Source organism: Meleagris gallopavo, chromosome 3 (genome assembly GCF_000146605.3).
Source record: "Meleagris gallopavo isolate NT-WF06-2002-E0010 breed Aviagen turkey brand Nicholas breeding stock chromosome 3, Turkey_5.1, whole genome shotgun sequence".
In the NCBI taxonomy this organism is placed as follows: Eukaryota; Metazoa; Chordata; class Aves; order Galliformes; family Phasianidae; genus Meleagris; species Meleagris gallopavo.
Window position 1 is genome coordinate 62041423 of NC_015013.2, and position 25370 is coordinate 62066792.

The following is a 25370-nucleotide window of genomic DNA, read 5'->3' on the forward strand; positions in this document are numbered from 1 at the left end:
CTTTTTACCTTCACAGCTTTTTTTGGGAAATACCTCAATGAATACAATGGCAGCTACATCCCTCCTGGGTGGAGAGAGTGGGTTGGATTAGTGAAGAACTCTCGCTTCTATAATTACACCATTTCTCGCAATGGTAACAAAGAGAAGCATGGATTTGATTATGCAAAGGTATTTTCCAGACCTATAAATGTCATGTCATTAATCCATATAAAAATCGCTTTGAGATAATTAATTAACCGGATAATTAATTAATTAACCATCTGCAACCAAGAAATTGAGATGTCATTTTTCTCTCCAGGGCATTTTTATTAATTTTTGTGTGAGGATTTTAACTACAGGACGGAAGAAAATTTCCAAGGGCTTTTCAGTAAAGTTGATTCCTCCCTCCCTTTCTCTCTGCTAGAAACCGCTGATTCTCTGGTAGAAGCAGATAGTAAAGAAAGAACTTTTTTGAAAATAACTGCGTGTTTCGCATGACTGAAGTTTACAGTTAACTGTGCATTGTCAGCTATTACCCACATCAAAAACCTTAGTTAATGCTGTTTCCCATTGTACAGTGTAAAAAAGATACGTTGTGTGTCTGTGGTGTCCGACTCCGGATATGACTAGGAGAATAGATAAGCGCGAGAGCACAGCCGTTGGAAAACTTGGGAGCTTGTTTGTGCTCTTGACAAAGTTTGGAAAGTGTGCCAAGGTGACCTGCCTGCTGCCATGAAGTGTCTCGAAAAGGCACTTTCCAGCCTGTAGAAAGCGATCTGGAATTTCCTCAGACTGTAGGCTCACAGAAGATGATACAGATGTTGCAGCTGTGGTTTCTGACCCATGTAATGAGATTTTATTGGAAGCTTGCGATGCCTGTTTCTGATTTCCCCACCCGTAGAAATTACATGATACTGATTACATATTTATATAGAGTTAAAAGAAAAAAAAGGAAAAGAAAGAATATTGGTTAGTTAGGCATTCCTTACACACCCTGTGTATGTAGCTAGAATAAACAGGGAAATAGGAGGGGAGAGGATGCTTTGGGAGAGAAGTCATACAGACATTTTATTCCAGCGGGCCACAAAACCAAAAATTATCAGAAACCCAGAGCCCTGCTATCATTACCCATTTTGCAAACCAAAGGGTCGCTGGCTGCCACTTCCATGCCCTTGCAGGGACTGTAACAGCCAGGGCCAGCGCCTTTGCTCCAAGCATGCCCCAGGAGAGGAGCAGGGGGCAGGGAGCAGGCAAGCAGGGAGGTCACAGCTGGCTGCCTTGTCCGAGCACCGACATGCGACACAGACCTTGTCCCTCGGGCTCTGCTTTTGCAGCTGTTTGGGGCCGTGAATCCACAACATATGATTAGTCATGCCTGGAAGTGCTTGAAATTACAAACATTGTCTCAGCACTTTCTCAATGAAGCTCACACTAGACCTCCAGGCCAACAATGAATGCTCCAAGGTGGCAGGTGGTTTAATTTAAGTTTTCATCTTTTTTTCTTACTTCCATTTCCTCCCTTCCCCTCGTATGCTTCCATTTGCCACCTTGGCTGTGGGTTAAGCCAGTTTATTAGCAAGTCACAACCTTAATCTCAGCAGCTGCACTGCTTAAGTTATACAATTAAAAGAGCAGAGCCTGCAGGAATTCAACTGCTCCCTGCATTTGTGTTTGCACTTTCTCTGTTAAAGGTTTTTGTAATATGTTGCTTATTGTAGCTTGTCCCAGTTTGTACATACACAAAAGTGTACTCTGAACAAGGAACATGCAAGAAATTTAGGTGTGAATAGAAAACCAATGAAAGGGTGAATGATTTCTTGCAGTTGGGAGCTACTACTTTGTGAAAGTATTTTGTCTATGAAAGTCAAGAAACATACCTTTGTCTGTATAGTCTGTCATTTTAAAGGTTGCTTAGCATTATATTACAAAATCTGTTTGTCATACTGAATGCATTCTATTGTATCTGATTTGCAAAATACAGTCTCATTTTACGTGGTATTGCCTACTTAAGAAAGTAATTACTGCTCAGTCTCCCCTATGCTCTTAGAGTCACACATCTCTTTGATGGGATGTTTTTGCTTCCTGATCTGCCCTTTAATGAAGACTTGAAAATAACATAATAACATGACAGTATGGGATCTAATTGATCATTCACTTTGTAACTTTTGCTTTTCATTAATCGTGTGTTACAGGACTACTTCACAGACCTAATCACTAATGAGAGCATTAATTACTTCAGAATGTCCAAGAGGATATATCCTCATAGGCCCATAATGATGGTCATCAGCCACGCTGCACCTCATGGCCCCGAGGATTCAGCCCCGCAGTTCTCAGAGCTGTACCCCAACGCTTCGCAGCATATGTAAGTGACAGTCACAGGCTGCCTGCCTGGGTATGGAGACATTGCATGAACAGAGAATGAAAGTATAGGAAACCTGCAGTAAGCAACAGATGTTTGTTTGTTGCTTTGGCCATGTCTGCGCCTTCTGGGAAGGAGACTGACAGCTCTGACCATTATTAAAACAGAGAGAAGCTCTTTTCCTCCTGGGAAGTTGTGAGAGATTAAAAGGTCAGTATTTGGCTTTGTAAGGGCAGCTTCTTACAATACCCTGAAAATATGTAGACACAGGTCAGGATCTGTTGGAAAGATATTACTTCCTTAGCATTCCTCTAAGATATGCGCTTCCTGGGCTCAAACTTGCTGAATGCACTGAGAGTAAAAACACGCTTTTGTAGTTTTCAAGTGCACCAGATTTGTTTATAGACTAGCTACTGGCAGGTTCCCAAAACAGCCTATCAGACTGGATTTTTAAATAACATGTTTAATCTTCCCTGGTGATTATACTATAATAACAATAATAGTAAAAAGCCCTCTTTGCTTTGTTTCCAGAACTAAGGTCAACTCCAGGTAAAAAGCTGAGGCTAATGTTCGATTCCACAACTTGCTTTATATTGTCAGTATTCTGGGTCCTTTTTCTCACAGTGAGGTGTTGGAGAAGCTTTTCTGTCTACTTTGAGCATGTGGCCTGCTCTTCCTATTCATGATTAAACAAAATCTTTGTGCTCTTTCAACACAGAAACCAAAGAAAATAAATATTTTAGCCAGACCATGCATTGATTTAACCTCTGAAAATGAAGAGGAATCAGCTTTATTTCATGATGGCAAAGCCTGTCAGTTCATACGTTGTATTTTGAATGCTGAAGTGACTCACATGCAAGGATGTTGTTTGTTGTTACATTAACTGGTTTAAAATTGCAAGGAGTAGGAGTTAGTGCATAAGCTGCATTCATAAACTCGTCACTGTTGAGGTCAAAAATGCATTTGCTGTTCATGGCACATGGTTAAGTATTTGTTAATTTTGGCGATTTTTTGGCCTCTTGACAGTCTGCTGCTGTCTAGAGATGCCACTTTCCCTGACCTTACTTTCTTAGCTCTACTTTCCTGATCCTATATTCTCAGTATTACCACATTCCCGAGACTAGATTCTGCAGGTAGTGCAAACTAGCCAGTCATGTTTTGGAGTTACTTCGATAATCAGTGTAATTCATACCTGTGTATAGAAGTGATAAGATTGATACTTTAGTTTGTAAATATTTGCTTAAAAGGGCAGCTGATTCTTAGTAATCAACCCATAGAATTACTATCAATCTGTTATGTTCTAAAGATAAAATAGGACTTAAAAACATGAAAACTGTCATATTGGGTTGTATGAAAGATCTTTTTCAGTATACTGAATTAAATGCTCCAGCCGTAGGCAGCAGGGAATGCTTAGGAAAAAAAAGAAAAATGAGATTCTTTCTTCCTATTTTTGCAGCTTCTGAAAACCATCCGTGAGGTGAAGCATCCAGATCACCACTTCCCATCTTCTTTGTATCACTCTGATCTCTCTTTGATCTGTGGTGGCAGCTCCACCATCATGTGGTGGCCAGTTCTGTGGTGTCACCCCATGCTGCAGGGACAAAGCAGTGCCTTTTCAGCTCTTTCAAACCTGGAGCTTGTTCATGCCACTATGTGTTCTCTACATCCTATGAGGCATAATGAATATTCACTACCTCAGATTTAAAAGAGCCCTCCCATGTCTTCTTTCAATCACCTCTTTTCATAGCAAGAGAGTTATAATCTATTTGTTCTTGTTCTGTTCAACATTGTTGGCCATTTCATGGCACAGATTGCCTGCCCTCAGGCAAGCCATCCTCTTTGCTGGGAGACAATCCATCATAAAGAAGAGTTGGATTCAAACTGTTTCCACTTAGCAGTGGGGACCAGGGCTGGAAGAAAAGCACATCATTGTATCTCACCCTACATCTCCTGAGGTCATGCAGCTCATTTTAGACTCTGTGGTAGCTGTCTTCTGATAAAAGAGTGCTTGTATAAACTTGCATGAGTTTATCATGCTTTTGGAACTTTCTGTTGCTCGGTGTTTTCAGCCTGCTTTTTTATAACTTCTCCCGGTCTCCAAAAGTTTAGCGACCTCTCCACTTTATTAGAAGTCACACATCACCTCAAAAGATGAACTAAAGGTCCTAGCTGTGTTTTCTCAGACTTAGTCTCATCTGAGTACCTGTTTAAATTGCCTTTTATTTGCGTGGACTCCTGGAGGCTAGATATGTTTTCTGCTGGGCTATTTGTGAAACAGCCCAAAATATGAGAATCAGCTGTGCTTCTTGTTATCTTCTTCTGTTGCTGGTTTCTCGGCAGCCTTCTTGCAAAGAATTTCTTTTCTAGCAACCTCAAGAGAGACTTGGCTGGATTGCTTTTTGTTTCTTATAGCACTGACTGGCAGCGTGTTAGAGTTCAGTCTGCAGCCCAAGAAATGAGACAAATCAAAGGCAAAAGGCTAATTTGCGTGGCTAAAGATACCAAATAATTGTTTTTTCTGCCAAAAACATTAGCAATATGCTCTGACTAAAAGATGTAAGAAGTTCATACAGACATACTCAGTGCTCCCTGTGAAAACAACAGGAGAACAATAAAATCCTTCCTGCCAAGGTTTGTGTAATTTGAACGTTTAACCCTTGGGTTTTCTTCCTTGGTGGTCAAGTACCATTTGCATCTCTTTTTTTTTTCTCTTTTTTTTTTCCTGACCTTGGGTGACAGCCATCTGACCTTGGATTTTGTTTTTAAAAATGTAGTTGCTATATCATGTTACTGTAACGCCTACCTCCAACAAAGAAGGGAAACCAGGTCAAAAGCTGCTTGCTGGCTTTACAAACTGAGATGGAAGGTTATACCTACAAACCAAGAATTAAGATAGCCTGACAACCACATGTGAGAGGAAGTTTTTCTTAAAAGAACAGTAACTGAAGTAGGCCCTTATATTATTTGACATTTCTTTGCTCATGAAGCGCCTATCATTTGATTGAACTATTGCCTTTATAAATTAAAACCAAACCAAACAAACAACAGAAAAAAGTTTGGTTAGAAAATGTTTTCCATTTGCACATATGTAGAGGGGAGTGGCTATGGCAGGAAATATTCCAGTTCAGGGAGAATTCTGCCCTTACTGCTGGCGTCTGTTGGTCTCTTTTGCCCATGCAACAGCACTGAGAGAAGAAAATCAAGTATGTGCAACAGAGAATAATGCTATGAACAGAAATAATACGTATGAAAAAAAAACAAAGCCAAAAGGAAAGGAAGACTTACGTAACATCATTGCCTTATAGTCCTATCTCCTCAGTGTAAGCTGCTCACTAGAGTGGCATACAAAGCCTTACAAGGACAAAAAAAGTAATGATGTGTGCACTGTTTAAACATTAATTTTAAATGATCCCTGTTAATTCTCATTAGCTCCACTTTAAGATGAAACATAAACTTTATTATACTGGAAGCAACAGGAACTCTCTATTGCTTTTAAGCATTTCTTATCACTCCAAACATCCCGGCTGTACTCACCTTAAAACATTCCTACTTCTGACAGTTAAAAATGTTTCTGAAAGTTTGGCTGCTGGCTGCTGTCTATCGTAATGAGTACATTTTCTGAAAACAAACCATATTAATATATATACTCCAACTATGTGCAGAAATGATTTAGGTGGAAACAACTGGTACCGGAGAAGGTGTGTAAGATGAAAGCAGCGTATAGATTTTTTCTGTGGTAACGAACATCGTCTGTTGTGTAGCGAAGTTGCTAGACCTTGGAAATACTCTTGTTAGATGTGATGCTATGACACAGGAGTTGGCTCTCCAGGTATCCCTGGCTGCTATTACAGGGCAGTCTTGTTTCATCACACAACTGAGCAGGAAAGCTCTGGCTCAAAGGATGCTCTAATGAAAGCCTGAATTTCTCTGTTATGCTCAGGGCCTCTGGCACTTTAACTTCCCTTTACCTTGCAGGGTGAACCAGTCTTAGGGGAACTGTGAAGCCAACCTAAGCCATTTATAAGCTGTGAAGTAAACAAACATTAGAAGCAGAAGTCTGCAGGAGACAGATTTACTGAAGAATGTAAAAAATGGAAATCTGAAGCACTGCTTGCAAGCTGGCAGGAGGACTGACAATCATAGTTTTATGATTACCTGCAAGTAATCCTATTGGCAGGCTAAAGGTCTTAGGAAAAGCAGCTTGAAATGCTATCTGGCATGAGACTAGAAGACTTCCCAAGACAATGTGAGAAAAAGCAAATGGAAAAGCTTTCATTGTTCAAATATATGTAGTATGAAAGGTGCTGAAGACACAGGCCTGGTCATAGCAGTACATTTGCAGCAGTGAAGTATAAACAGCAATGCTATTGAACTTCCTGATCCCCAAAACAATCTTAATTGTGAATTTGGAGTATAAAATGGCCACACATTCAAGGCTGCCCTCTTGCTGCCAGGGATGAATCTCAAACATCTGCTAGCTATGACATTTTTTCTTGTGATACGGACACCCACCATAGTGGCCTCATACATTTGCAACAGTAATAAATTTTGACTTGTCAATGTCTATTGTCAGTGATAGCCTTAAGCCTGCTTGGACTGCTGACTTAGAGATAAGTAATCAGAATCATCTCAAACGTCACTGGAAGTATGACTTTAAACATGACTAGAATCATAGAATCATAGAATGGCCTTGGTTGAAAAAGACCACAATGATCATCTAGTTTCAACCCCCCTGCTATGTACAGGGCCAACCAGCCACCAGACCAGGCTGCCCAGAGCCACATCCAGCCTGGCCTCAAATGCCTCCAGGAATGGGGCATCCGCAACCTCCTTGGGCAACCTGTTCCAGTGTGTCACCACTCTGTGTGAAAAACTTCCTCCTAATATCTAACCTAAATCTCCCTTGTCTTAGTTTAAAACCATTCCCCCTTTTCCTATCAGAAGAAACATTGTGATTTAGAGATGCAGAAAGATTCTAGATGCACAATTAACAGTACCTCTAAGTGATGCTTCCTAAAATAAAAAGGTGTTATGTTTAACGAGTAACATCTTTTTCTACTTTATTCTGAAATTCAGCAGTATGTTACACTAGGAGTGAAATTTTCTCAACTCCCATCCCCATGTATAGAAATATTCTTTGTTTTAAAAGATTCCCCTTTTTAAATGCACTCAGAATGGGGAAATTCAACTCCATATTAATATCAACCGTGCCACTGTTCGTAGTTTGTGGACTAATTTTGACAGAACCTAGACTTCCTGCTTTCCAAGAACAATGTCTAAACCCATTCTTCAGGTTTAGGCTTCTTCAGAAGGTCTGCATTCACTGCAAATAAAATATTTGCTTCCTTTGATTGCTTACTGTTTTTTTCTGAAGGAGCATGACTGTTTATACAATGTTTGTAAGTCACATTTTAAAGAGTAATATAGGTGCTAATTTTGTACAGAAGCTACTCATTTTTTACCATCCGTTTTACCATAGGTATTATTTTAAAATGATGTTTACTCCTATTTTTATTAAATGCCAAATGGTCCCGAGGCATATGAGTACTGTGCTATTTTCTTTAACTGGAGGGCTCCCAATCCAAACAGAAAATTAGCCAGGCACTTCTGGGATACAGATCCCTGAGAACTCTATGGAAGTATTCACAAGCGGCATTTTTGGACATAATTTTCTTTTGTTGAATAAAAACAAGAGGGAATTAGGAGGTTGTAAATAGAGGCAAACACAGATTTTTAGTATGAGTGATTGAACAAACGTTTCCAGATATTTTTGCTTCTTCCCATATTAGTCCACCTGTAATAGAAGTATATATATAGACATAATTTTTAAGGAAAAAAAAAATCTTAATTTGTATTTGTGTTGCATTCAATTCTGGGAGGTACTAAAACGTGCTGTACTGAACTGTGTTTCTTTTCCACGTAGACACCACAACTGTGTAAACAGCATTAGCCAAACTGAATCTTCCATTCTTTTCTGAATATGTAAAACAGCTTTTTGGTACTAACAATTTTCAGAAGGCCTTTCTTGCATTTGTTTTGTTGAAAATCACACAAAAGACCATTCATTTACTAGCAGAAGTTAGTGTGATTCATTTCTGAATGATTTGCTGTGCTAGGATCCCATTTTAATATGTCCTCATATGCAAGCATCCACTATTTTATTTCTTGCATAACCTGAAGTTATTGAGGTACCCTTGAAATGGCTAGGACACTTTTTCTATTTTGAACTTACAAGCGTAGTAAATGGGTTGTCAGTAAGAGTAATTAGGAGGTGTGAAAGAAAATCCTGATTGTTCATGAAACTGAATGCTTTTTAGACTTCTGGCATTCAGACCACAAAGCTGAATGTCAATGTAATTATTTCCCCCCAACGTAACTTCAGATATCTACTTGAACTGATGCTTATAGATAAATAAATGGTAGATTTCATAATGAAACTTTCTTCAAATAAAGAAGTGCACTAGTGGTTATAAATATTCATTCCTTCCATAACCTGTAGAACATGTTATCACCCTTTCCATCCTACTGCAGTCTAACAGGTAGTAGATAGAGACTGAATGCAGTTACCATGATGTGGCATTAATAAAACAATATACATCAATGCAGAAATAGGAAGTGCTTACAGAACTCAAATGACAGAAGTCATCCCTTTTCTGAAGAGATGGTAATCTAATGCTAGAGAAGGCTAATTCTAGTTTACAATTTTGCTTTTTTGCAGATGTATACATCAAATGGGATGATTTCTCTGTTTATTTATTCACATAAGTAAATGATCACGAGGTCTCAGGGTGAATTGTTTTTCTCATTCTGAGAAAGTCTTTATGAGAAGGGACCTGACTGGTTTCAATATTTGTTTCTGTTAAGCTTTTGGGATTTTTTTGTTGGTTAAATTAGCAGTTTAAGTTTGAAATCTTACGAATCTGACATCTTCCACTGTTCTGCACGCTGCCAGAACAGATCTGTCATGGAGAGCCAAAAAATCTCTGTGTAGTAAGTTGTGCAGTATGAGTGAACATAAGTGAACCGTCTAGATTAGCCCAGGCTACTGTAGCCCATGTGAGGGGTAAATACTGTACCTTTTTAATTCAGTAATTCAATCTTTACCCTTTCTATGGGTTTAATATTCATTTAGTATATTGTAGGTCATTTTGAACTGACTTACATGAAGGAGTGCACTTTTTCATGTTGTGTGTTTTTATGACATGTAAAATGAACTCTCACCCGCATTTCTTGGGCACACACTCAAAAGTTAAAGAAGTGCTTTTCTATTTGCTGATCTACTGGCAAGAATGACCTTGAAATCAGACACTGCACCAAAGCAGTATAGCACCAAAGGCTGACAGGCAGATGAGTGGCAGCTCCTTGACAGACTTGGAGGCCATGGAGAAGCTGAAAATAATGAAGGTACCTAGCACAGTCTTCTGGTCATGGATCAACAAATGGGCTCAAGATAAGATAGCCTCCATGACCAACAAAAAGCAGTAGAAGACATGGCAGATGCTTTCAACCAGATATTCCCAGTACTGAAGAGAGCCAAATAAATGCAGATGTATGTGCTACTTTACAACAGTACTTATCAGTACAGAGCAAAGCCTTTCCCAAAAATGGAAGAGTAGAAAGTTTCCCATGATCACTTTCAAAGGCTTCTAACAGCCGAACTTTTAGCTGATATCACCAACAGCTTCAGGAAAAAAATGTTACGATAAACAGTTATCACTGACACAGAAGGGGTCTGTCTGTTTGGAAAGGTTCTCAGAAACAAGCAGTGTTCTCCCCAGAATTCATTTCTGTTTGTTTTAGGGGGAGAAAAAAAAAAAGGTTGACAAATCAGAGGGTGTCAGATCTGACACCTGTCAAGAAGTGCCGTTCAGATGGACTTCTGTATGGTACAAAACCCAAGGATGTGCAAGGAATGCAGGCTGGTTATGGGGCTTCTGAGTTCCTTTCTGCATCTTCCCTATTACACTTTCCCCTCCATTTTGGACCCCTATCTCATCTCTCCCCATTGGTTCCCAGCATTAAATAATCCACAGAATGCCCTGCTGCAAGAATTGTTTGGGAGGAAAATTGTGTTTGCTTTCTGCCTACTGCATTTCTCACCCAGAAAATTCAGAATGCATTTGGAAAGTGTCTGTGAAAGGTTTTAACTGCCCTGCTAAACCCCTGAGTGCTGCTTTTAAAGACTATCCATTAAGTGGAGGAGGCTTCTGACAGTAGGCTGGGAACATGAGACTTGAGCCTGCTTCAGCAGCTGGCTCTCCTTCCTGGCACAGCAGCAGGCTGAGCACGGCTCACAGCCACCTCATCCCTCCTCAGCAGGAGCACTCAGGACGGGAGTCTGCTGAGGAAAAAAGAGAGAAAGAAAAGAAAAAAAGCTTCATTTTGCTGGAAAATGCTGATTAATCAGGACTGAGCACTTGAATGGGAAAATATCTCATTTGACAAACTTCCAGAGAAACAGAGAAAACTGCACAGGAAACACTCTTAGTTTCTGTCTTCTTTATCCTTACCTAATACCTGATAGGTGAACAGAGCTCCTAAGACTTGTTTCTTCAAGGTTTAAGGCTCCCTCTGCTACTGTTATGGGCTACTGACAACCTAGGGGGCTGTGCTCTTGGGCTCAAGTTCATTAATTTTGCAGTAGTATAAACATTCCTTTTAAAAATGAGATTTCTGTGAGAAATGCCAAGATTTTGCCTTTCAACCTTGAATAATAAGAATTTCCAGAAGAAAAGAAATTCCGGTTTACAACTGTGTTTGTTCAGTAGGGAGCTAACCTCTCCATACTTCCTAGTCTCAAGGAAGTCTTCACAAATCCTATGATACTATTGCCTCATTCCTGTTCTCACTTGATGCTGGTGGCTAAGTAGATCAGTCAAAATCAGCTCGTCATGCTAGAGATGTATGTATTACTCAGATGCCACCTAAATTCTCAAAGTGGTCTCCATTTAAAGCGTGGAGTTCATTTTTTACTGTACATGATTATCAGTGCATTATGCTGTCCATTCAGTCAATTTTTATGCTCAGAATGTATGTTAAATATACTATAGCAAAAACAGTAAGATCATAGAATCATAGAATTGTTAAGGATAGAAAAGACCTCTAAGATCAAGTCCAATCATCAACCTACTACCATGCCCACTAAATCATTGGTGTCCAACTCCCTAGATTTATGGTTTAGTTGCTCTTTCTTTTTTCTTTTTTTTTAAATGTTTTAATAATATCTATAAGTAAGTTTTATTACTTACATATATTTAAAGATAATTGCATCCACCATTCCACGTCTGTACAACAGAAAAAAGTGAAAGCTAAATGAAGGCGTGGTGGAAGGCTTTGGTTGTCAGTGTACAATGTTCTGATATTGGTCAGTGCTACCTCTTATGAAAGGACAATAAGCAGCACATAAATATTTCTGTAGGAAAAAAAAAGGCTTTATGTAATGCACAGTGTAAAATTATCACGATGTAAAGACTTATTAACAATGTTTCTGCTATAAACTGAAATTAGAACCATGGGAATCAATTGAAGCTAATAATACAACAGCATTTTTTTATTTGCAATTTACATTTATTTTTCAAAGATAATGCTACAATATACACATTACCTACTGCAGTGTATTATTAGAAATGCAGAAAAATTAAAACTGAGAAACGTCATCAACAAAAGCAAAGTCTAGATTCTGCAAGTGGTAGAGAAGGAAAATAGTCGTACAGAGGTCAAAAAATTACAGGACATAGATTTTGTTTAGTTTCTGTTCACCTTTTAATTGTCTTGTATACTAAAAATGAGAAGACGATTGATGGAGAGCTTCTGTACCATCTACATTTGTATAGCAGTTTTTTTCACATGGTTTTTGATGTGCCTTTTCTTCAGAGGTGATATTTATAGGAAGATACTCCTGACTCTTATTTGCTCTTTTTTAACAATTCACAGGTTTGTGGTTAGAACACCCCTCTTAAACATTCCCTTTAATGTTGATGCGAACTTTTAAAGCAGTATTATTTGATTGAGTAGAACTCTGTGCCATACTCCTCCTCAGCACTAGCATTGGCAGCAGTATTAGTTCAGTCTTGTTAGTTGATGTTATTCTGGCAATGCACTCTGTTTTGTACATCATTTGGTGTGGGTGGCATTTGCATACCTGCCATATCAAGGGGCATCACTGAGATGGGTCTCAGGTGAGAACCAAGAGTGAGTGATGGAGGCTCAGTGTGGATCTGAAGTCACAAGAACCAGCTGCAACTCTGCCTCATCTCAGAGCTGACCTTGCACGCAGGCAGCCATCTCTGTGAGGTTATGCTTAGGGTCCTTTCCATGCCTGTATATGCCTCTGGTGATGAGAGGGGAAAAAATGAATGGCTTCACAGCATCTTAAAAACTGATAACTGTGGTGTTGCTGTTCTTATCACTGGCTACTGAAATTCTCTATCTCACAGGAAACTGTATTTCTTGCGAGTTTCTTTTAACTTACATGAAGGTAGTTTTCTCACTGGAAGCATCAAGACAATTTACGTTTGTACTAAGCAGAAGTCATCTTGAATTTCTGACTCTTCATTTTTCTGCTCATCTTTATGGGATGCATCATTTTGATAAATATTACAGATTCTTTTGACAAATATGTCTTTCTATATCCCAGATAATAACGTGGATCTGCTAGCATTCTTAGAGCCTGAAAAAAAAATCTCAGAAGACAAGTAAAGCATTGGAAGCCACTGAAGTGATGTTTGACATTTTCCATTAGGAATACTAGCTACCACATACAATATGTGATTTAACCATTTATTGACTGTTGCTGTATTAAACAAGTTCCTACTTTCCTGATGTCTTTGATACTGCACAAGTGCTCAGTTCCTTTCTCTTTTCTCCCAGAACGCCCAGCTATAACTACGCACCAAACATGGATAAGCACTGGATCATGCAGTACACGGGGCCCATGCTGCCTATCCACATGGAGTTTACAAATGTCTTGCAACGCAAGAGACTTCAGACCCTGATGTCAGTTGATGACTCTATGGAAAGAGTGAGTTCAAAAAACTGCTGTGAATACTTCAGAATCATAGAATGGCTTAGGTTAGAAAGAACCTAAAGACCACCTAGCTTCAACACCTCTTCCATGAGCAGGAACATATTGCTTGTTTTACTAAACCATATTGCCTAAAACTCCATCCAGCCTGGCCTTGAACATTTCTAGGGATGCAGCATCCACAACTTCCCTGAGCAACCTGTTCCATTGCCTCATACTACCTTCATAGTAAAGAATGTCCTCCTATCTAATCTAAATCTACACTCTTTCAATTTAGAACTATTATCTCCTATCCTATCACTATATGGCCTGTAAAAAGAAGTTCCTCTCCAGCTTTCTTCTTAGGCCCTATTTTGTCATTCTTACTAGTCAGTAACAAAATTAAGTAAATTCTTTCCTTACCTTTACCAATCACAGCCAGGGGAAAGTCCCTGGGATGCAAAGAATTACACTACATATTCCCAGACCAAATTAATTTTGGTTATATTCTTCTCAGTGTAGTACCAAACTCCTTCCTTGCATCTTTTAATTGTTGAGTGAGTAAGCTGGTGATTTATTTATTTATTTATTTATTTTTTAATAATGGAAAAGTCAGTGGGCTAATATAAAGACTGGTGTAAACAAAAGATGCATCACCTTTCTATTCTCATGGATAGATGCAGGTTAGCACATGATAACTTCACTTCACACAGTCCCTTCGCAGTTAGTCCTTCATCTGAAATTTGGGAATTGGCAAATCCTAGCAACTCAGGTGACAGTCTGCTCATGTTTGCAGAAGTTACACAATGCAGTGTACTGCTAATTATAGGTAATATGATACATGAACTGTTAGGTGTAGTTTGCATGACTTTTTGTTCAAAATTCAAGCACCATGACCAAAGTTCTTCCCCTAGAGAGATTTCTTCAAACTTTAATAAAAATTTACAGCCTTTTCCCCAGCCCACAACTGTTAGGAATGGGAAAGCTGTAGTCTAACACAGTAAATCAAATCTGAATAACATTTACACTAACGCTGTAGCAGAGCTTTTTTCCCAAGCTGTGTTTCAGTATACATTCGCTTTGGACACACTAATGCAACTACATTAGTAGTACCATATTTTGGTATTGTAATTGTCTGGGTTTCCTCTCTTTCCTCAGAGCAAACTCCCCTCTGTGAAATGTGAAGTTGAACTTCTAAGGTGAATGTTTTCATCAGCACAGTAGAGACAAGATGTAAAAATGCCCATTCCCAAAATGTCAGTTTCAGTAATTTCATTGATGCCTGCTTGATTCTTTGATTCTAAAATCGTAAAATAATTGTTTTGCATGATTATGCAGAAATCACATTTTGCCATGTTTAAAGTTTTCCCTGTGCTCTATTTCAGTTATACCAAATGCTTGCAGAAATGGGAGAGCTGGAGAATACCTACATTATTTACACTGCTGACCATGGTTACCATATTGGGCAGTTTGGACTGGTCAAGGGGAAGTCAATGCCATATGACTTTGATATTCGAGTTCCTTTCTTTATTCGTGGTCCAAGTGTAGAGCCAGGATCAGTGTATGTTCTCTTATGTCTTTAGTAAAGCTGTTACCTAATACAAATTTTTTCTAAGTACTTGTAATATTATCACTCTGTCTAGCTTCATTTCTTAATGGATGCCCTATGACTGCAGAACAGTGACCCCTAAAAAGAGTAATGTCTTTCACTTTGCATATTATTAATAAGTTATAATGTAGAGGGGAAACTGTATAACCTATAACTGCTGTAAGGATAGGTTTCACTGAATCACAGGGGAAGGGCCCTCAAGAGATCATCAAGTTCAACCCCCCTGCTAAAGCAGGTACCCTACAATAGGTCACACAGGTAGGCATCTAAGTAGGTCTTGAATATCTCCATAGAAGGAGACTCCACAACCTCCTTGGGCAATCTGTTCCAGTGCTCCATCACTCCTACTGTAAAGAAGGAAGGGTTTGCCCTGAAGGTTACCATAAAGGTTTGGGGTTTGCCTTTAAAAAGTAGACACTTAACTTTAGGGTTCACCTTCTGCAGCAGAATAGCTGGCTGGCTGTATGCCCTGCTTGTCAAGCACAAAACTATCACATGGCAGTTGCCCCTCTTCCTTTTATTGTGCTTAGCTTTTTTTTCCTAATGATATTCTGCAGTATTGACCCTTACTCTCACAGTTGTAGCCTTTAAAGACGGGTTTCTAAACATAGCTCTTGTGTGGAGCTTTACATCTTCAAAGCCCTGGTAAACATTAATTACCTTTCTAATTCTGAGACAATGCGAAGACTTCCATATTGAACATATGAAACTGTGACCTTTCCTCTTGATTCGCAGAGTGCCTCAGATAGTTCTGAATATTGATCTTGCACCAACAATTCTGGATATTGCAGGACTTGACACACCTCCAGATATGGATGGCAAATCTGTCCTAAAGCTTCTAGACTTGGAGAGACCAGGAAATAGGTGAGTCTCAGGCTTGAGTTTTTTTGCCAGTTCAGGAGAAAACACCTAAGTAAATCAACAACAGAGTGGAAAAAGAGATTCAATGAAAATAAGCTGTGTCGAGCTTGCTACCATATTTTTCTCATTTGAAAGCCCTCTTAAATAGTACATCTATAAAACTGCAGGTATACATAAGCAGAGGGGTGTGCTTCAAAAAATTAATGGTTAACACTAGCAGTGGTGTATATAGGTGTCAGCAGTAAATATTATTATTTTGCTTTCAGGTTTCGAACAAACAAGAAGACCAAAATCTGGCGTGACACATTCCTGGTGGAAAGAGGGTAATTATTAGGGGTGAGAGAGTTTTGGGAGAGCCTGCCTGGTGGGAATACTCTTTTGTTTTCCTTTTCTGCCCTCTCTTCTTTCCCTTTATGGTCAGAGAAGTTGTAAATTTTGCAAGCAAACTTACAGACCTGACTTGTTTCTTCATTTCCTACCACTGGCTGTGCATACTGCTGTGCTGTGAGGTCCCTGCCCCCTAAGAAGTTTGAAAGCATGTTTTTCTGGCAGCTCTCCTAGCCTATACCTCCTCCTTCTTTAACATTGTACTTGTGACCACTTATGTCATCATCTGACTCATTTCTTTCCAATTCTCTGTTTCATATCCAGCTGTGCAATATCCTTTTATCAACTGATTTTGTATTTTGTATTTTCCACCAAAGATTAGAAGCATTCTTCATTTTTGTTCTAGCTAAGAAAAGAATTACATGTAAATAAGATTTATGACTATAAATACTCTTCTCTCTAATACCTCCTTACTCTCTCACCTTGACAATTCCCGTTGTGAAAATTTTCTCTGTTTAAAAAAATTCTCAGCAATTTCCTTGTGATATTTTATGGTTTTTCAGATTATGAAAATCTTGTGTGAGTACTACAAAAAGATGCATATTAGATACACTGTGCTGAATGAGTGTGGAAGCCGCATAGTCTCTTCAGCAGGGGTTTTTAGCTAGATAAATACTGCTTCACAGTATTGTCCTTTGTGAAAAAACATACGTTTATGTGTGAATGGTGCTGAACTGTATCAGTTAAACATATTTCAGTAGTTTTTATTTCTCTTTAGGTAACTTCCAGAGAATCAAGTGAGCCTTTTTTTCACTACATGACTTTTTGTCATCAAAGGTCTCTAGCAGAAATGTGGGGATTTTCTTCCTTTGGAGACATTTAGTATCCAGTTAGCTTTGTTTTTCCAGTTGAGTTCATCATCTCCAGAGTTTGGAAAAATGTATATTAAATTTTCAACTTTTTTTTTTAAAGCAAATTTCTTCGCAAGAAAGAAGAAGCTAATAAAAACACTCAGCAATCTAATCAACTGCCAAAATATGAGAGGGTAAAAGAATTATGCCAACAAGCAAGATACCAGACAGCCTGTGAACAACCAGGACAGGTAAGCGACAGCAATTGTAGTCCTGTATGTGCCACAAGGAAATACATATCAAAACAAATTCAGTAATATGCTTTTTGGATCCTTAGCAATCATCGTGCTTTATTATTTATCTAAACTCCTTTAATAGAAAGGTCCCTTTCCTTGGAAATATTTACTGTTTAAGATTACTGTAAAGAATCAGACAGTGATTCATATTCAAATGTCACTTCTTCCTGTAGCCTTAATATTTTCAGCATGATGCTTGATGCTGATACACAGATATAAATTTGTACTCACAAAATAAATGGTGTTGTTGCTTGAGTAGTACACCAATACACCAATACCAGCAGCTCTGTAGTGCTTATATGGGAAGTGAACTAAAAGGGAAGGAGAGGGAGCATTGTTTGAAGTAGGTTGTAACTAATATTTTTATCAGTAATCTTTCTGAGGAGATTGAGTACACCCTCAGTAAGTTTGCGGATGACACAAGTTGGAAAGGAGTGCTGATCTGCATGAGAATAGAAAGGCCCTACAGAGGGATCTGGGTAGGTTGGATCTATGCCCCGAGTCCAACTGTAAAACATTCAACAAGGCTAAATGCCTGGTCTTGTACTTGGGTCACAACAACCTAATGCAATGATACAGGCACAGAGAAGAGTGTCTGGAAAGCTGCCCAGCAGAAAAGAACCTGAGTGTGTTAGTTGACAGTCATCTGAATGTGATCCAGCAGTGCGCCCAGGTGGCCAAGAAATCCAGTGACGTCCTGGCTTGTGTCAGAAACTGTGGCCAGCAGAAGTAGGTAAGTGGTTTTGCCACTATATTTGGCACTGGTGAGACTGCACCTTGAGTACTGTGTTCAATTTTGGGCCCCTCACTTCTAGAAAGATATTAAGGTGCTGGAACATGTTCATAGAAGAGCAACAAAGCTGGTGAAGGGACTAGAAAACAAAAAATATGAGGAGCAGCAGAGGGAACTGAGGTTGTTTAATCCAGAAGAGGCTGAGGGGGAGACCTCATTGCTCTCTGCAGCTACCTGAAAGAAGATTGTAGCAAGGGAGGAGTCAGTGCTTTTTCTCAGGTGATAAGTGATAGGATGTGAAATGGCTTCAGGTTGCACCTTGGTAGGTTTAGACTGTATAATTAGGAATAATTTCTTCATGGAAAGAATGAAGAAGGCCTTGGAACAGGGATTGAGACAGGCTGCCCAGGGAAATGATGGAATTCCCAACCCCGGCGGTATTTAAGAGATCATAGAATCATTAAGGTTGGAAAAGACCACTAAGATCATCTAGTCCAACTGTCAGCTCATCACCACTATGCCCACTAACCCATGGCCCTCAGTGTGACATATCTGTGTTTCTTGAACACCTCCACAGACTGTGACTTCACCACTTCCCTGTGCAGTCTGTTCCAATGCTTCAGTACTCTTTCTGAGAAGAAATTTTTCCTAATATCCAACCTGAATGTGTAGATATGGTGTTAAGGGACATGTTTTAGTGGTGGAATTGGTGGTGCTATGTTGATGGTAGGTTGTGATCAGCTTAAGGGTCTTTTCCAACCTAAATAATTCTATGAAATTAAGAAAAAGTGAGTCACACTCCAAATTTTGTTCAGCTGACTCTCAATTAATACTGTATCCATGGCAGTATATGAAGCTGAATTTTCTGGGGAAGAATTAGATGGGATGCCTTCCCACTGACTCCATCTCTGACTACTGCAGGCAGGGTCCATGGGCACCATCACACCCTGCTGTCTTCCCCCCCGTCCCCATCTCTGTACACCTCTCCTGAGGAGTGCAAGGCGATCTCTCCCAGGCAGGCACTCACGCTTTCCCCTCAGATGTTTTCTCAGGCCATTGCAGCCAGCTGTAGGCCTGGCACTGAAATACCGACTTACTGTTTTGAAGGGAGTATAAAGCCTTACTGTGCGGTGTTTGCATCTGCAGCCACCCACGGAGCTTCACCCAGAGCAGGTAGAGCCTTGTAAAAGAAACCCAAAGGCACTCTCGAGAGCCTGTGCACTTACGGACATGTTCCTTCTTCACCTTGCTCTTGTCACTCATTAGAGCGTAGTGTTACGGTAAATCTCCATTAATCCCAAATTGGATGGGAATATGTTTTGGCTGGCACATCCGTCGTCCATTTCTCTGCCACAGTTCCCACCTCACACATGCTCCTAAAACTCAGACACTTTTAAGGGAGTGTGCACAATATTGCAGTCTCACCCAAGGGCAAAGTTTTCAGGAGTTCAAACACTGCCATTGTAAACAGAGATTAAATCTGAAAAAGTGAATATTTTTTTAAAAACCAGAGTAGATCAGTGGAGTCATTTAGACTGTTAGACGCTAAAATGTTTAGTTTTAAAATACTAAAATTTTATTTTTTTTGCAATTTTTTCTTATATTTACTACCTCTTATTGCCAAAATCCAGGTTTGTAATAACTGTTCTTTTCCACATGTGAATAGATGAGATTAAGTGTCCTGACAAGGTAACACAACTGAAGCAGATGGGAGCATTGCCCCTAACCCAGCTCCCAGTCCCCAGTGGCAGACTTGGCTTTATGTCCTGTGCTGGGGACTTGCCTCTGATCCAAAAGCAGGGGAAGGCGTTGAGCTTAGAAAGAGCTGACAAGAGCAGTGATGCTTGATACCAGCTTTCCCACCTACAGGACTTCTAGATGCAGAAGATACCTTGACTTCTCAGAGCCCAGCAGCCAGCCCTTATGGCTGAGTGAAAGACAAGGTCAAAGTGATCTTATGAGAAACTTTCAGACCTAGCCTTTAGTGCATATGAATTATATTCCTAAGGAAAGAGCAAAGTTGTCCCTGATCCTTCTAACATCTTGAAGGCATCCTTCAGGGATACCAATGTTCAACGCACCTGCGTACAGAGCATCCTGAGATGCATTAGCACATCCTCTCGGTGTCCTCTGGGCTCATTCAATCCATGGTGCACAACCCATGGATCTCACGCCCCATTCACTCCCATTCCAACCTTGTGAAGCCTGGGCAGCTTCTCCTGCAGGGACTGGCTATGCACATTGCTCAAGGGCAAAACAGTGAAGAATAAACTGGATGTGAATCTAAAGAGCAGCAGTGGAATAACATAACCTTCAGTGAGGCATTGCAGTGTGAAATAAGTGTCTGCAAAATTTTTCCACTTAGAAAAATTCTTGAAGAAAATTAAAAGTTAATGGACCAAATGATTTCACGTTAGCCCAGATGGTTTCCATTGTTTAATACTGAGAGATCATCATTTAATAAGTTTCTCCGACAGATATCATCTACTTGTTTTGCACGTCTTGGAAAAGAAAAGGAGGTAATATTTGTTTGTCAAACTTAATTTCAATTAATTTTGTCTTTTGAGGTTAGTATCTTTAATTTCAATTACAAAGGTGTATATGTAGAAAAATACCTTAATTTTAATGTATGATAGCTGCTAATACTCCCTACATTTACACTACTCAGTTGCACTTAAAATCATTTAAATTAAAATTACCTTCAAAATATGTGATTGCTGACAAACTTTTAAAGAATGCAATTATTAATCACTGGGAAGTTGCTGCTAAACATCTAGAACTACAAAGAACTAAAAGAACAGTGCAAATTAATGCACTGTCTAGTATAGTGTATAGTATATTGAGAGCATGTTCTTCATGTTACCTTTATTCAATATCCAGCTCATTTGAAATAGAGAATGCAGTTGGGAGTTGAAAAATAAAAAATGTTTTTCTTGTTTTAAAATGAGGTGTGATCCTGAGACCTGCTAACTATCACATCTTCAGGAAAACAACTGTTTTAATTTGTTTTCTATTAAATAAGTAACCTGGAATAGTTAAGACAGTTTTTAAATGGAAAATTTCAAAATTTCAATTTTCTTTTTTCAATTTCCAATGTTTACTCAAATGTGGGTGAACAAAAAAAGGAAAAAAAGAGAATACTGAACATCTTTTTAATTTCTGTAATTGTTTCATAATTATGTCTAAAAAAGAGGAAATTTAGGCTATGGAGTACAGTTAGCTGCCAATCAGCAAGGTTTTTGCTTACAAAATAGAGACTGTTTTAATTTCTTTAAGAGAACATAGTTATAAAATGTGCATGTAAAATTCAGTTAAACTGTTTTTATTGTGATTTTTTTTCAGAGATTCATAGATGGGCTCATTTTCATTGTAGACCATCCTCACCTTGCTATTTTTCATAATCCTCTTCCTTGGAGAATGGTTCCCAAAAGTTGTCACATTCTCAAGAGCATAGCAGAAACGTGATGTACCTGACTGCGTAGATATGCTCACTTTTGAGTTATATTCAGCTGGTCATTAACTTGAGCCAACAGTGAATCCTTGCAGAAGGGAGAACCATGCATACAGAGTTACATTAGCAAGAATAGAGCTAACAGGTCATGGGAAATCATCACTTGCCTCTACTCGGTGTGCATTTGGGTTGGGACCTCAGTTAATCTGGATTTCGTCCAGTAGAGGACCCTGGAGATGGTCAGGAGGGGCAGTGGTTTGTTTCGCCAGAGGCAAGGGGGATCTAATTGCTGCCTTCAACTAACTAATAGCTAGTTAGAGAGAAGACGGACCCAGGCACTTCTTGGAAGTGCACAGCATGAGGGCTATAAGCGATGGTCAAGTTGCAGCAAGGGAAATTCTGAGTAGGTGTATGGGAAAAAACGTTACTCTGAGTGAATAAGCACTGGAGTAGGTTGCCCAAAAGGCTGTGGAAGGTCCATCCAGCGATATTTTCAAAACCTAATAAAGTCGTTCCTGCTTTGAGGAGGAGGTTGGACTAAATGACCTCCAGATGTTCCTTCCAGTGATTGCACGTGCTCCAGATCTTTTTTCTTGCTTAATTCCTAGGCTTGAGGATTTTTGTTATCCTTGTCGTCCTCAGTTTCATAACCTGGAAAGTGCTGTAAATTTTGTCTGTCTTGTCAATGAGATATGGGTCACCTGCCATGTTCAGAAACAAATTGGCTTTTGGCTTCTACCCCAACCCAGTTGTTGACCTGTGCTCAGTGACATCGCAGCTGGTCTTGTTCCACGCAGGCCAGAGTCACTCCCACAGCACAGGGAGCAGCAGGAAGATGGGCTCTGCTCAGCTCTGAAGCTTGGGTTGGGGTAAGAGTTTCTTTTGCAGTCTCTGCTTCACATCCCAGAGAGCTCTTCAAGAAATTATGATAGGAACCATGGTTTCCGTCTTAGTTTGTAAGCCAGATTTGTCACCAGGTTATGTGATGTAACTTACTGAGGTCACCTGATTGAGCTCAGTTGTTTTAGCAGTGACTATTGATGGTTTTTGTTGCTTAAATGGTATGCAAGTTCTTTTTTTTATATTAATACATATTTCCTCTCTCAGTTTTACTTTAATAAGGTACACGTTACAGAAATACCTATTCATCTGCATCATTGTTACCCACACTGTTATTTTAAAATGAGAATCAATCGATGTAAATTTTTAACTAAAATTTTATTAGTTTTCCAGAAGTGAGACCAGAAATAATAGCATGTAACAAAGGTTTCTCTAGATTAATGTGGCCTTATCGTGACACAAATCTCCTCTCAAATTTCCTCTGAAACAAGCTGAGATGAGAGTATATGTTAGTTTAGGAGAGTTAGAGGCAAGCTGCTCTTAAATCCTCTGGCAGGTTATTTTTGTTGAACTCGCTCCACCTTCTTAGATCCAAAATCTTATGGATACTTAGCAAATATCAAATAAGAGCATGTTAATGGTGTTTTCATTTATGCTTTTTCTTTCTCTCTTCCCTTACATAAACATGTAATTAGAAAGTTGAGTTAATTCATCAGTATTAATTCTTTTTCTCCAGCAGTCTGAGTCATAGGAATTTTCCTCAGGTATGATTTTGACTTTTGGGACCTAACACTGTTTCCTGGATAGCAGTTGCCTTTTTAGATCTTGTGCTGATATGTCTGTAGTCTCCAGTGCACTACTCAATCCATTATTTATAATCAGTATCAAGTCCATAGCCAAACACTTTTTTTCCTCTTGTAAAAATTACAGAAACCACAACTTTATTGTAAAATTTTCCCAAGAGGGAAAAAAACAAACAAAAAAAACACACCCTCCCAAAATGAAGACTGTGAAGCTTTGTGTTTAAAATTTCAGCTTAGATTGCATGACTCAGCAACCAAACTAAGACTCAGGTCTGTTTGTTTTATGGACATACATCTCTGACCATCTGCTCTCCAGTACCTTCCAGTTTGTAAACGGCAAAGGTCTGAAACTTGTAAAGATCTGTAGTCTACTGCCAGCTCAGATGAGCACTGACAGTGGACAGAATGGAAAAATGTGATGTGCTACACATGTTTGTATGAAATGCATGCCCATGAACCCAAACTCAGCTATAGATCTTATTCCACAGTCACTGACCTTCCTTGTGCTCCCCTTTTTATTCGCCTCAGTATTAGAAATGCGGAATATTGGATGTCTTCCCAGGGAAATGTATCCCTGTGCTGCCCTAAACAAATAATGTTCTGTCTGGAGAATACGCCTGAAGACTGTACAATGAAATTTTAGTTAGATTAAGTCTCAATGTATTTTACAGTCATTTAAGGCTTTACAGGTAGTCACTGGAGACATACTGCTGAATCTAAGCATCAGCTCTGTGGTAAACGTGCAAGATTCTTCTGGCTGTGATCCAAACAACATGTTATATAGTCTATATAGACCTTATTCTTCACATATCCTTCACTATTTAAAAATCTAGCATAAGTACTGAATTTTATTATTCATATTTATATTTATCATGTTATCATATCAATGTTTGGTACTAGCATGTCTGTAATACTGAAGGAATACATGCCATCAATCAGCTTACAGATAATATTGTAAAGGAAATTAGAATGTGGCTTATTAGGTGTAGTCTGGTTTGGCTCAAGTATCTATGTTCTCATAAAATAAATATCACAGACCATACATTTGTAAAGGTCAGCTTTATGACCAGCTGCAGAGTATGAATAAAAACACATAAGCCGGTAAGAGCTGGACAGAAGTGTCAGATGGCTGGCCAGGAACTGACAGCCAGACCCCAAGCACCCACTAAAACCCAACTAAAATTATGATATGGCACATAAACATCACTCATTGATCCTCCTGCTTTCAGAACAACCTCCTGACGATTACAGGAATAGAAAGGCACTGGTCATGAGTGTGCAGGAGTGCATTAACGTATTGCTATTCCATAAGCTGCCTCCTGCCTCATCTTGTTTCTCCATTTTCTATTATATTGCAGCTATTCAAACAGAACTTCTTATAGCATTGCTAAAGCAAGATATTAGGAGCCAAGACAGCGTAGATTAATAAAAGAAAGAAAATAACTTTTTCTTCATAGAAGCAATGTTTGTTTGGGTTTAAGGCAGCAACAGCTAATCCCATCAACTTGTTTTACCAGAACATCAGTTCAAGGTCAGCTCTTCTTTTCCCTTTGCACACTGATACCAACTTACCTTGATATCATTTGGAAGACCATCTACACTCAAGCTTAACTGAAAGCATATGTGTTTGGGAACAGTTATGTGTTTAAAACTAAGTATATACTTCAGTCTTTTCACAAACAGCTCTTTCAACTATTGCTCAGTTTAGATCCTGCAGAATCATCTCTCATAGTTGACAGAAACAAGTCTGCTCTTTTGTTGCTCAAGAATTCTTAGGAATTTCATAAGTTATGATGTCCCTTGTTAAAATCTCATCCTGCTTACAACATAGAACCAAAAACGAAGATAAGTTCCTTTATCTCCAAAGAGAATCCTTCAAAGAATGGTGTTTTGTATTTCAGCCTAAATATTTAAGCTTCCTAGTAAACAGACGACTGTTCTTTCCAGATTTGACAGTTTTTCAAATCTAAGTGGTTTGGAATCTGAAGCACCAGTTCTATCCAGATAAAATCCAGAGATATCACAGTCTGGGAAGATCTTCCTTTCACTGTCTTCATCTCTTTCATAGCACAAGTGTGTTTAATGTTTTTGCTGCCATCTTATCGGTGTTCCCTAACAGAAGGACTTCTTGGTAGAATGGCACCCTAAGAAGCAATTTTATGTACCGGAAGCATTTATACAAAAAAACGCCATGTGATTCAGGAATCCTTTTTAACACTTTATATGGTACTCCTTTGTTTCCATACCAAAGTACCCAGT

At 39.1% G+C, this 25370-nt stretch overlaps 1 protein-coding gene across 1 annotated transcript in view; it reads left to right on the forward strand.

Annotated features, from left to right (window-relative positions):
• Window positions 1-25370, forward strand: part of LOC100544389 (extracellular sulfatase Sulf-1) — an 83530-nt gene that overhangs the window by 1058 nt on the left and 57102 nt on the right. The window contains exons 2-8 of the mRNA XM_019614360.2: window positions 17-168; window positions 2172-2341; window positions 13208-13358; window positions 14726-14901; window positions 15685-15813; window positions 16077-16133; window positions 17110-17239. Of these exons, the coding sequence (XP_019469905.2) occupies window positions 17-168; window positions 2172-2341; window positions 13208-13358; window positions 14726-14901; window positions 15685-15813; window positions 16077-16133; window positions 17110-17239 (965 nt within the window). The remainder of the gene's footprint in view (window positions 1-16; window positions 169-2171; window positions 2342-13207; window positions 13359-14725; window positions 14902-15684; window positions 15814-16076; window positions 16134-17109; window positions 17240-25370) is intronic.